Source organism: Engystomops pustulosus, chromosome 6 (genome assembly GCF_040894005.1).
Source record: "Engystomops pustulosus chromosome 6, aEngPut4.maternal, whole genome shotgun sequence".
Lineage (NCBI taxonomy): Eukaryota > Metazoa > Chordata > Amphibia > Anura > Leptodactylidae > Engystomops > Engystomops pustulosus.
Window position 1 is genome coordinate 11,234,309 of NC_092416.1, and position 13,792 is coordinate 11,248,100.

A 13,792-nucleotide genomic window follows, 5' to 3' on the forward strand; every position below is an offset into this window, starting at 1 on the left:
CCAGACATAATTTGTATGCTTAAGCACATGTTCTTTTAGTAGCTCTAATGTTGGCTAATATTTTTCCCTCCAGTATCAGATAGAACTTTGGGAATTTTATTTTTACATTTTTTACAATCTTCTTTTCCATTGTAACTCGGGTGCTGTGCAAAGGGACACCCTGACAATGACAATTGTGACTGTACTATGGTCTTGCTCACTCTGCTCCTCTGTGTATGACCCGATTGGCCCTTGAGCCTAAATCAATACCTAGATTCAATCTTCTGACTTGTGCGTAGATTCCTGACTTTGGATCCATCTGGCTAATATCCAGTACTTTATCTCTGCCTTCTGTTTCCCAAGTCAGGCTGAAGGAATCCATTCTTTTCAGACCTGAAAACTTGAAAGTGTTGTGAGCTTATACAATAACATATCCATAGAATAGGTCCTTAATGTGATATTGGTGGAGGTTTAACACCCGGCACGCACACAGATGACATGTTCTCAGCACCCGCACAGATCAGATGTTCTCAGCAGACAATGAACATAAAGTAGACAGCACAATTGTTTGTGTAGTGGCTGAACCAGGTCACTGCAGCTTAGCTCTTATTCAAATTGATTGGTAGCTTAGCTGCAATAACTTGGTCTGACCACTACACAGAGAACAGCGCTCTTTACTTCCTGTTACATCCCCTATATAACAAAAGCACTGTGTCTGTGCTGGGTGTTCAACCAATCTCATATGGACATTTAAACAGTTTAAGACCAGAAGACTCTTGAAAGTTGTTGGGTACATGAAGAACTTTACGGTTGGTCCTCCATCTGGGCTCACAGTACACGGCCATGTGTAGGCTCTAACTCTCAATCTTTTCCTCAAGGAAAGCAAAACAATAAACCAGACCCTATCAGAGTGGATGAAGGCTCCTCCATGATATTAAAATGTTCTGTACAAAGTGACCTGGAAGTGAATGTGACCTGGACGGATGGGAAGAATAAAGTTCTCCAGCACGGAAGTGGAAAGGAGCTCAAACTCCAACTATACAACATCACGACTAACCAGACCGGGGTCTACACCTGCTCCGCCATGAATGAACATCTAACGAGAAGCACAAACATCAGTGTAACTGTACAGTGTAAGTATCAGAGGATAGATACATATAATAGTCACTGTCATGTCATAACCTCATAGTAATTGTATTGTAGAGCGGGAGAGGAAATAAGTGGTCAAGTAATATCCCAGTAGAAAGGAAATGAGTAAAAAGCACATTAAAGGAAACCTCTTAAGGTGGATCCAGTGGTAGGTGCCTCTAACATATGTAAGGATAGTCCTTTATAGGGCTAATACTTTAGGCCCTTTATTTTTTTTAATCTTTAATTGGTGTAATATGCTAATTTACCAAAGAGGCTACTGGGACATGGAGTAGCCGGAGCTGAGACTACACGATGCGGCTACTCCACGCCCCAGTAGCCTCTTTACGCTGTCTCAGAGCAAAGAGGCTACTATGCCTAATGCTACCTCTATCCCTAATGCTAACCCTAACTATAACTTGAAATCTCATTTGGATCAACATTCATTAGATGCTGTAAAATCAGAAGATCTACAAATTAGACCAATAGAATTACTCATCCTTAAATATAATAATAACAATAATAATACTAATACTAATAATATTATTATTACTATTATTTTTATTATTATTTTTATTAATACTATTATTTTATTAATATTATTATTATTATTATTATTATTATTATTACTTTTATTTTATTATTATTACTATTATTTTTATTATTATTTGTATTACTACTACTATTATTATTATTATTATTATTATTTTGTCTTCATTATGGAGCATTTATGGAGGGGCTCTTCATTGGGACGTCTGTTCTCCCTTTGTGTCTTCGTGGAGCATAAAGTTTGTGTTTATTTGTGCATGTGACATTTCATCAAAATGTACCGTTTTTCTTCTACACCCGCCCTCTGTAATTGAACATTATGTAATAACAATGAGATTTTACATTCTTTTTACAGATTTATTCATAATTGTGAACATCAGTATTACTTCATCCAAAGGTATATTTTAAATACTTTATGTATTATAAGTGTGTGTGATAGTGTATTATTGTGTGTAGATGTGGCGGAGCTAAACTTTACTAATGCCATTTGGGCTGCAACTCGGTAATTTGTCATCATATATACTGTATATACTCGAGTATAAGTCGACCCAAGTATAAGCCGAGGCCCCTAATTTTAACACAAAAACCTGGGAAAACCTATTGACTCGAGTATAAGCCGAGGGTGGGAAATGCATTGGTCACAGCCTCCCCATTATATAGCCTGCCGGACCCTGTCCCATAGTATATAGCCAGCACCTGCCCCCCAGTTTATAGCCTGCCAGCCCATATCCTCCAGTATATAGCCAGCCCCCTGCCCCAGTATATAGCCAGCAGCAGGTGAAATCCGGAAAGGTGAGTTTTGATATATTTTTTTACTCGAGTATAAGCCGAGTTTGGGTTTGAAGAACTAGGCTTATACTCGAGTATACATGATAACACTTCTATATACAAGCACAGAGTAATAGGAGAACAAGTCCAGTTGGATAAGATTAACGTTGACCTTTCGCCTTCTCCACCAGATGCAACTATTTTCCGGTCATCAACTGATTCTAGAAAAATAAAACAATTTTCTCTATCAAACATCATTCCAAAGCAATAAGTGCCATTAGTTTCACCAATCGATATACTAACAAAGCTCTCTAATATCATATGACTGTAGACAGTCTAAGGCAGTGGTTCTCAACCTGTGGGTCGGGAGCCCAGCGGGGGTCGAACAACCAAAACCAGGGGTCGCCTAAAGCCATTGGAGCTGCAATTTTACAGTGTTTTTACTGCGAGTTGCAAGGTTTGGGGTCACCACAGCATGAGGAACTGTATTGCGGGGTCACAGCATTAGAAAGGTTGAGAACCACTGGTCTAAGGAGATTTATTATGTCTTACTTTTTCTGGCAGAGAAGGCACATGAATCTATCCTTCCAGTATGGGCTATTCCAACCCCCCAACATATTAGGCACAATGGGTCTGGGGCGTCTGGTGATTGGGCAGCTGAAAAACTGGTTGAAACAATGGGTCACAGACCAGGTCTCATTGTAGACTGTGATCATTATAATATGTTCCAATGTTTAGTCATTCAGGAGACTTGTCTACATATTTGCAGGTGGTGTACTTCCTGTAAGTCAACAAGTGCCCATCGATCCAGCGGAAACCTTGACCCTTGCCTGCAGAGTGGATGGTTACCCTACTGTCCGCGTGGTCTGGATAAAGGGGGAGTTTCGCACAAATATTTCTACAGTGAGTAACAGCGGAGCATCTGCAATGGTCAACGTGACGTCCTCGATGGCCGATGTCTACAGATGCTTGGCGTGGAATGAAATTGGGTTTAAAGAGCAATGGATAAGAGTGGGCACCAAACAAGGTAAAATACATTTGTACATGAGAGAACAGATAAATCCACATAAAAGTTTTGTTTTGAAAGTTGAGTGTTTTGTGTATGGAAATTCTAATTTACTATAAACTGTATGAAGAAATCTAGAAAAAATATGGTGATAAGTTGTAAAATCTCTTTTTAAAAAAATAACAATGAGATGTTCTATCTATTAATACCTTGTTTCCCGCTCTGAGAACAGCTTCCAGCCGGCTGAGGTGGCCACATTCACCCGTCCCCATACCTCAGCGTATTTTTTTAAGCAATTCCCAATCTTGTGCCATATATTTTAGCAAGTTTCAATAGTTAAGTATAAATAAACACACAGACCATAGTAGCAGTGTCCGGAGGAAAAATTGGAGATCACAAGTGTTAAAACTATATAATTTTGCAGATAATATTATTTATTGGAAGAGGTCTATGGGTTTTTCCTCTGCATCCACGTCATTCAGGGATTTAAATACCTGCACGAATGCAAAGGCATATCCAGTAAACAGTACCTTCAATTAGGCGAAGATGAGGTGAGTGAATAGGGTCATCGAGTTCTCGATGTGTTCTTCTATGCGGTGTGCTCGTCGATCCCGTTACTCTACTTGCGGCGTACAGCGGGCGGCTGTGCAGGTCTCCTGTCCTTCCGACTCGGGAACTGAGTCACAGCTCTTTTCGTTCCGCCTTGGACCGCAGTGGTACGTGTGGAGAGAAATATGGGACAATAGTGCAACACAGCTTCGTGGTGGATGCTATTTCCTTGTTATTTGAAGGACCTCGGATGACGTCATGATCATGATGTCATCGGAGGTCCTTCAAGTAACAAGGAAATAGCATCCATGACGTCATCGGAGGTCCTTCAAATAACAAGGAAATAACATCCACCACGAAGCTGTGTTGCACTATTGTCCCATATTTCTCTCCACACGTACCACTGCGGACCAAGGCGGAACGAAAAGAGCTGTGACTCAGTTCCCGAGTCGGAAGGACAGGAGATCTGCTCAGCCGCCCGCTGTACGCCGCAAGTGGAGTAACGGGATCGACGAGCACACCGCATAGAAGAACACATTGAGAACTCGATGACCCTATTCACTCACCTCATCTTCGCCTAATTTAAGGTACTGTTTACTGGATATGCCTTTGCATTCGTGCAGGTATTTAAATCCCTGAATGACGTGGATACAGAGGAAAAACCCATAGACCTCTTTGACTATAAGGAACATTGGACCGCCATTCCTTTCCTCTTTGCGCCATCATTTAATAGGCAACTGTGTTAATTTCTTGTTCCAACCACTGTTAATATTATTTATTGGGTTATTTTATCTTTTCAGAGTCAACAGCTCAACCAGTGACCGGTAGTATCAGTTTGGGTCTAATTTCTATTTTATTACATTTAGTTTGTCCTCTTCCATATGTTCTTCTTTTCTTTCAATTATGAGTCCGCATCCTTCTCTCTTCTACTTTTCGCCCCTTTTCAAACCCTTTTTGTCCATCTTCTAATCTTTATGTTTTCTTCCTCTACTTACACCCTTCACGTGTCTCCTTTCTGCTCTTGCTTCTTATCCTTCTCACCTACTGATCCTATTTTCCCCTAATTTTTCTATTTCTCTTCCTTTTCTTCTTGTGTTTCTTTATTGAGTTTCATTAGCAATTTCTTAATCTCTTCTTCTTGTTCTATTTCTATGTCTGGTTCCTCTATATGTTCTGTTTTCATTGGACTACGAAGAAGTCCTGATTGACTTTATAACATTAATCTATATAACTGTCTGAGAGACATCCCATAATACATCATGTGACTTAACAGAAGCATGAAAAACTTTGGGGCAGATATATCTTAGCCTTGAAATTTGCAGTTCTGTTTTTCGTCTTATCGCTGGGAAGTTTTTCTTTAGTTTTTTACAAAAAAAATTTGCACAATATTTGGAGCAACCTTTACCAAGGTTTCTTGTTGTGAACTGGAGTATACGTGCATGTTTTGTGATTTTTTTAGCCGAAAATTGGTGATAAATAGTGTGTCAACTTCTGTCACCATGCACAGCTAATAGATGAATTTGGGACAAAGCAGGGAAATTAACACAAAACGGCACAGAACTCATGAAAAAGGTCACAAACAAAAACGCAAGTGAAAAAAAGCGTAAAAAGAAAAGAAAAAAATGCAAACCCCAAATCCCCCCCCCACATCTGCCCCTTTTGTTTTAAGCCCCTGATTCTATGCTTGGTTCGGCTGTATTGTTGGTTTTTCCCATGGCCTTTTTCTTTCTTTTTCTTTATGTTGTTCTGTCTTCATCTTAGTTTCCGCTTCTTTGCACCTAGTTTTGAACTTAAATAACTTCATTAAAACCTTCTATTTTTTTTTTCTACACAGATTCAGTTTCACTCCGGGATATAGCAATCGGATTGATGTGTGGATTAAGCGTCTCCGTTTTAATCATTATTCTATACACACTTATCACAAGGTGAGAATGTTTACTACACTGGTTCTCATAGGGACACGTGTACTCTTGTTAAAGCTTTGCTGTTTTTTACTTATTTATGACTTTTTGTGGAGCATGTGTTTTTTGCACCCAAGGCAAACTCCCTTAAATTTTTCCCATTGTCTACTTTTCTGCAACTTTTTTAAAAAGTTGGAAAAAACACAGTCACAAATCCATACATGATCTTACAAGACTTAGGAAAGCTGGTTGGGGTTTTCTTTGCGACTTTTGGCCAAAAAAAATTCACTAAAGACCTTAACTGAGATGTACTAAAAAGGCAAAAGTCCTGAGACACCTCTGACCAGCAGAAAAGGAGAAATAATAAAGAAAAGCCATGACCACAAAGGCAGAACAAGGACACATGTGTAGGTGTAGGTTGTATCAAGAGTCTTCACCAGCCAATGGCTGTACAGATTTCTATTCTAATGCCAGGATGTGCCAAAAAATTAAGATTGGTCCAGATCGTTCTTAACAAATAACCGATGTAAATACAATTAAAAATCCAAAATCATAGAGGTTCTATGGGGCAGATTTACTTACCCGGTCCATTCGCGATCCAGCGGCACGTTCTCTGTGGTGGATTCGGGTCCGGCTGGGTTTCATTAAGGCAGTTCCCCGCCGTCCCCCAGGTGGCGCTGCTGCGCTGAAAAGCATTGACTGAGTGAAGGTAAGTGCAAGCTCCGCAACAGATTTTTTTTTTATTAATGCGGCGGTTTTTCCGAATCCGCCGGGTTTTCGTTCAGCCACGCCCCCCGATTTCCATCGCGTGCATGCCGGCGCCGATGCGGCACAATCTGATCACATGCGCCAAAATCCCGGGGCAATTCAGTGAAAATCGGCGCAAATCGGAAATATTCGGGTAACACGTCGGGAAAACGTGAATCCGGCACTTAGTAAATGGCCCCCAATGTGTCATCAAAGAGGAAACAGCATAGAGAGGGCAAGAAAAGTACATGCAGCTCCCCTGTTCCACAGCGCCTCCACTAGTCTGACACAGAACACCCTCCAGGGTAAATCTGTGTCCAACCTTATCCAAATATCCATATATAAATACACATAGATCATAAGGTGCACGTGCAGGTTTGTTTGTCTGGGATGAGTCTATCTAGACCATTAGTTCTCGGAAGCTCATGAGATGAGATGAGGATGGTTCATTGATCCATTTCATTTTATCGATTCAATTTTAAACTTACCAGTAAATTAATTTATTTGTGTGGTGCGAAATGCGTTGTCCAAAAAATTTCTCCGAATAAAAGAAACCTTTACCCTTGAGTACCAGCGCCATCCAGACGTCTCTTTTTCATACATAGGGAGTTACAACCAGTAACCTACCCTCCAGTCCATTGGCTCTTTCACATTGGCGTGGGTAATCACTTGGCTTGAGCTGCGCATCGGTTGCATTTTGCATCCGTTGTGTTTTTCTTCCATTATGGGGCACATTTACTAAAGGGACTGAATTGAGCATTTCCGTCGGGTTTTCCAAATTTTACTGTTTTGCGCCAAATTGCCCCGAGTTTTTGGCGCACGCGATCGGATTGTGTTGCATCGGTGCCGGCTTTCATGCAATGGAAATTGGGGGGCATGGCCATCGGAAAACCCAACGGATTCGGAAAAACCGTGGTATTTTTTAAAATATTTTTGTCGCTTGACACACACTTACAAGCACCAGGAAGAAGATGGTGAACTCCGGCGGACCTCGGCAAAGCAGCAACACCTGGTGGATATCGGGCGCAAGACCTTAGTGAATCCCATCAGGGCGCGAATCCACGTCAGACAACACACCGTGGGATCGCGACTGGACCAGTTAATTGTGCCCCTATGTCTCTGTGTCCACAATAAAATAACAGAAGGTGTAGCTTTGCTTTGGAAACATCACACCTGGTTTTTCAGCCTCATCAGTTTCATCCGTTTTTTTTGCGGTCTCATAGACTTCTATTGCCTCCCATCATCCTCATTGTTTAAAAAAAAAAAATATGTCATGTTTAATAATTTCCTCAGACAACCAATCAGTGAAAATACAAGACAGTGTTAAAGAGCCCTTAGGGGATAGGAATGTAATGAGGATAGCACTTTAATCAATATGGTTCAGCGCTGGAACTATGTGAACATAGAAATTGCGTGTGCAACATTATGTAGTGTTATTAAAGACTAATTACTATGGCAATGCAAAAACCACCCTTTCAGTACAAACTGGTTGACATTTTTATATGATATCGTAAATCGCTGGTATCACTAGAGAATATTAATTGGTCTTGTTTCCCATTTTTAGAAAAAAACTGTCTATGAATAAGAAATATGTGAAAGCGGAAGAACCTCCTGCCAATGTAGAACCATCGAAAGATGTGATATACGTGAACATTAATGCGTCTCACTCTAAACCTCAGGTACAGAGGGTAATGGGAAGATCAATGTGAAAATGGCTCGTAGTGAGTAAATGGGGCAGATTTACTTACCCGGTCCTGTCGCGATCCCCGAGGTGAGTTCTCCGATGAGGATGAAGTCCGGTGCAATTCTTCAAGATCGTGCGTCCATTTTCCTGCATGTGTTGCTTCCCCGCTGAGGTCGTAAATCCCACGCTTAGTCCGAATCAGTCCGGTTGTCTGTCGGCCATGCCCCCTGATTTGTGTCGCATGCAAGTCGGTGCGATTGCCACAATCCGACCGTGTGCGTCAAAAACCCCACTTAAATGCGGCGCAAATCGGAAATAGCCGGGAAACCCTTAGTAAATGGGCCTCAATCTTGACGCACGATCTTGAAGAATCGCGCCAGACTTCATCCTCGTCGGAGAACGCACCCCAGGGATTGCAACAGGACCAGGTAAGCAAATCTGCCCCAATGTGTCAACTACTCTATCAACTTCTATGCCATTGGCTGAACACTCTACCAAGTGACCACCAACAGAAATAGCACCACTGGGGTTATAGTCACACACGCTCTCTAACAACCACCTGATTTTGATCCATAGTGGCCCCGGGGATCAGACCTCATCAATCAAATATTAAGACAATTTTGTTATTTGCCCAATCTCTGTCTTCTTTGTATAACAGTTAGCATTGGTATGTGGACCATATGTCTGAAAATTTACAGAAAATTGGCAGATAAGCTCCCTGTGATCATGCAGGTAGCATGTTAATGCTGACAGGTGTAGAAGATACTACTATTGGACCACTTTAATCGTACCTGGGCACCCTGTAAAGGTGTTTGGGATTCCATACAGTAGTTTCAGTGCTCTTACAGGAAGTCTAACCCCCTTCCAAATACTGAAGCACTAAACAATGAATATTGTCAAAAATTTTCTATCATAGTGTCCATATACAGTATGTGTGGAGACAGCAAATATGCTATATTTTATAGGTAATTATTGTAGAGGGAGGCAAGAGATGACAAGAAGAATACCAAATAGAGAGGCTTACGAGCTAAGGCACCAAACATGTCTAGTGGTAGCCGACTGGAAAAAATTGGTTATGCACAGGAGTGGAGGGGCTGTATCAAGCTCTTAACTGTAAGGGTTCCAGTATGTGGTCAAGAGGGATAAGAAATAGGGCTTGGAGGTGACACACTCTGCACCCAAAAGAAGCACAGAACAAAACAGAGTGATTTGGAGAGAATTATATTCACGTGGTCTAGTTTATTGGTAAGGCAATGCGTTTCAACGTCAAATTGGCATCTTCATCAGGCCGAAAGCACCTGTACACAGAATACAAAGATAAAAATGCAATTTTAAGAACAATACAATGTATACATATATAAGTAAATAGATAATTAAGTAAATAAGTCATTTAGGGAAATAAATCAATTTATGGATAAAAGTCATACACGTGCACATATATGTGTAATGGATGTAAATGGGGCGAATGGTGATAATTGGATATGTAAAAGAAGTAGTTAGGGGGAGCACATGATATCGCATTCGTGGTGATATGCAGTGTAGGACGTAGAGCGGCAGCGATGCTTGAGTCGATGTGTTGGGCAGCAAAAAGTACCTTGACATATATGCGCATAGTCGGAGTGGTGCGCAGCACTGTGCATGCGCACTTGTATTATTCCCGCGTGTCGCTGTGCTTGGCGCTGTGCGCATACATGTGTGTTTCAACACGAGAGAGGGAGGGATGGAATGTGTATGGGGGGTAGGATGCAGGGTAATTTGAATAATGTGGTAGTACATATTGGGAAAGTTTTAGTGGATGATATGCTGTGAAAATGGCTGTAAGAATAATATGAATTAGTTATTAGTTATAGACAGGGGATTGAGGGTAATTGATAGACAAGTAGTCATATAAGAGTAATAAAGCGAATGGGTATTAAAGAGAAATAGATATATACACATGGAAAATAAAATAAAAATTAATGAAAAAATTGTGTGGAATCGAATGAATATTATGGATGAGTGAGTTCACCACTTCCCGTTATTCCTGCCTTCCCATCGTGGCTACATTATTTTCATCCTGCCCTTTCCCTCCCCATTCAGTTATCGGCTTTACCCCAGCACTGCAGTCGCTCGGGATTTGAGATAACCTCATTCTTGAACTACCTTGCATATCACCACCGATACGATAACATGTGCTCCACATACCTACTGTAATTATCACCATTCGTCCCATATACATCTCTTACAAAAACATATGCTCTTTTTAACCCTTTTAGTCAATTTAGATCTATTCTGCAATTTTTCAGCCCTTGATTTCCACACTTACTCCTTGATCATTCCTATATACACCATCATATACACCCACTGATGCCCATTTCTACGTAAATTTAGCTAATCAACAAAGCAAATATCTATTTCTATCTATCTATTTTTATCCATGAATTGCTTTATTTAAGGACTTATTTACTTATATTGTACACATTGGGGCAGATTTACTCACCCGGTCCTGTCGCGATCCCGTGGTGCATTGTCCGTCGAGGATTCGGGTCCGGCGCGATTCACGGAGATCGTGCGCCCGAGTTCCTGCATCTGTTGCTTCTGTACCGAGGTCCACCGGAGTTCACCTACTTCTTCCCGGTGCATATGAGTGCTGATTTCCTTTTTTCAATTCCGCGGTTTGTCCAAATCCGCCGGGTTGTCCAACGGCCACGCCCCCGTTTTCTGTTGCGTGAAAGCCGGAGCCGATGTGCCAAAATCCGATTGCGTGCGCCAAAATCCCGGGGCAATTCGCCGCAAAGCAGAAATCGTTGGGAAACCTGACGAAAATGCCTCCGACAGACCCTTAGTAAGTGTGTTGTTCTTACAATTGCATTTTTAATCTTTATTTTTATTTGTACCATTGACCTGATGAAGACACCAATTTGGCTTTGAAACCCGACCAATGTAAATACAAACTAAACTAAATATAAACTAGACCAATATAAATACAATACTCTCCAATTCAGAGAAAATCTCCTCTGTATCTTCTGGGTTCAGAGCGCGTCACCTCCAAGCCCCGTTTTTCATCCCTTATCCCCTTTGTTAATTATTGTATTTCTTGCACAGGAGACCAAAGACAATGGTACACAATTGGATTCGAAAGATGCCACACCGGATCATGAGAACGTACAATATTCTGCAATCACTTTCAAATCTAAACCCTTCAAAGTTCCATCAAGCCAACCAGAAACTGAATATACAGAAATAAAGGCAAAAAAGACAAAGGCATGAATAAATTTCCATCCGATCATGTCCCATGGATCCTTTATTATAATGTGTAATTATAATTAATTAATAATGCGTGTGCTTCCTTGTCCTGGTGACCCATATTTCCAGTGTTCAGTACTGGATTAAGTCAAGGCCAACTTGTCTAAAGGAAGTCCTGATATATATAAAGGACACCCAAATATATGTTGCTCCTATCCTGTCCCTTTCACAACTTAGGTGATATGGAGGTAGTGACGGGCCGTGTAGTTGGCCATGGCAAGGACACCCAGCACTTAAGCACTAGCAGTAGCCTGGGCAGGGTTTGGGCTCAGCTTAAAGTGCAGTCCAACACCAGGCACAATGGGGCAGATTTATCAAGCTGTCTGAAAGTCAGAATATTTCTAGTTGCCCATGGAAACCAATCACAGCTACCCATTAAAATATTCATGAGCACTGGTAAAACTGAAAGCTGAGCTGTGATTGGTTGCCATGGGCAACTAGAAATATTCTGACTTTCAGACAGCTTGATAAATCGCCCCAAATGTGTCCGGATATCAGGAGGTCTGAACTTCCAAATGGATCTGGTGGGTGCAGTGGATGGGTTTTGGATCCTCTTGACATAGCCGGATCCTTGTTTTACTAAGACGCTTCATATGTTTCCTTGCTGGTACTGTCTGCACCAGACATTGTTGAGGGTCTGAGATTATGAAATAAGGAGGCTGGTAACTTAATTAACAGTGACTTACTAGGCTAAGCAATAATTAATGCAAATTGTGGCCTAATAGTGGCTATGTGATTGTCATGTCATAGCTGGGCTATTGAAATCTATTAATTATGACAGTCACATGGTAATCAGAGCCTCCTTGTCTAAGTCGGTTGCATTGGTTCAGCAGGATGTACAGTAGAGACTCCAACGGAGGCAACAATTCTTTAACTTTTTTCTACTTTTTGGCTAATGATCAAGCTAATAACACTTGAATGTATCATAACTCCCCAAGGAGATTTCAAAGCTACGAAAAGTACAAAAAGTTGGTTAGTGTGGACTCCTTACCGAATCCGACAGTCGAAAAAACATATATGTAGTACATAAACATATAAGTAGAAAATGGTGGATGACCTTTATAAAACTTAACTTTTAATAAAGCTACTAAGATAAAAATATGGAATATAACCCTGACTCCAAAGAGAGCGCTAAAAACACAAACCAGTGAGGAAAGAAGAAGGTGCTCCACTAAGAGGCGCAGAATGCAAATATCCCTGTACCTCAATGTGCATAACAAAAATGACATATGAGGGGCCACCACTTTACAGACAATGCAGCCACTACAACAAAAGCAGCCCTCAATTTCTCTATTAAGCCAGGAGTTAGGTGACAGGGGTTTCTTATAGTGACTTTTGTCCCGAAAGCTACAATGTATATTAATAACCTATGTTGTTTCCCATACAAGTATGATTATCTACCCTGCAAAACATAACTGTTATCAACAGACAAAACTGGATATCTAGATGGAAATTAACTCTGTCATTGTCAAGATATACTGGACATCATGAATCACATCCAAATGACAGCATATTATATTTTAAGATCTTATTCACATGGTCCAAGACCAAAACAATATCATGACTTAGGGACAGTGAAACTGCCGCTGCGACAATAATATCCCATGAAAACTCCCCCTTTCCACCTCATTAAATAAACACCAGTACTCCATCATAGGTGGAAGAAAAAGGCCACAGCGGCCAACTTTATTTATTTTACAGGAAAGGAAAAAATTGGAGGGGTCCTCGAAGGCGCTTTCCCTGAACATTGTTTCCCAGGTCTCAACTTGCCTGCGGTCGTCGATCACCAAACCTGCAGGCACCCCTTGTTGAAGACCTAAAACCCATCCTGGGGTCCTTGCCCGCAGGAATATATCCAACCTGCTGGGTGCTTATCCCAGCTTAACTGTAAACTTACATTCCCAAGAACTGGAATCCTAATTCCAATTTCTCTACTTTAAAACGCCTTGCCTTCGAGAGCCCCCTCCTCCCCTGCCGCTGCGACAAATAAAACTTAGTCATCCTAAATACAACAAAATTCTTCTATTATTTCTTTATTCATTTATTATATTTTTTTTTTTTTTTTTTTTTTTTTTTTTTTTGTAAACCTCAAAAAACAAGCACCTTACAATTAGGGCGGGCGGGTGGGAAAAAACTTTCTGGTCAGCTTTCTCCAGCCAAAATGGTGAGTACTTGATTCCAGTTATGATTCTTAAA

General features: G+C 40.9%; 1 protein-coding gene across 1 annotated transcript in view; it reads left to right on the plus strand.

Moving 5' to 3' along the window:
• LOC140134566 (sialic acid-binding Ig-like lectin 13) overlaps positions 1-11,582 on the plus strand; it is a 32,951-nt gene extending 21,369 nt beyond the window's left edge. The window contains exons 6-12 of the mRNA XM_072154966.1: positions 858-1,112; positions 2,012-2,053; positions 3,194-3,451; positions 4,780-4,803; positions 5,814-5,904; positions 8,192-8,306; positions 11,396-11,582. Of these exons, the coding sequence (XP_072011067.1) occupies positions 858-1,112; positions 2,012-2,053; positions 3,194-3,451; positions 4,780-4,803; positions 5,814-5,904; positions 8,192-8,306; positions 11,396-11,560 (950 nt within the window). The 3' untranslated portion in view covers positions 11,561-11,582. The remainder of the gene's footprint in view (positions 1-857; positions 1,113-2,011; positions 2,054-3,193; positions 3,452-4,779; positions 4,804-5,813; positions 5,905-8,191; positions 8,307-11,395) is intronic.
• Positions 11,583-13,792: the final 2,210 nt, after the last annotated feature.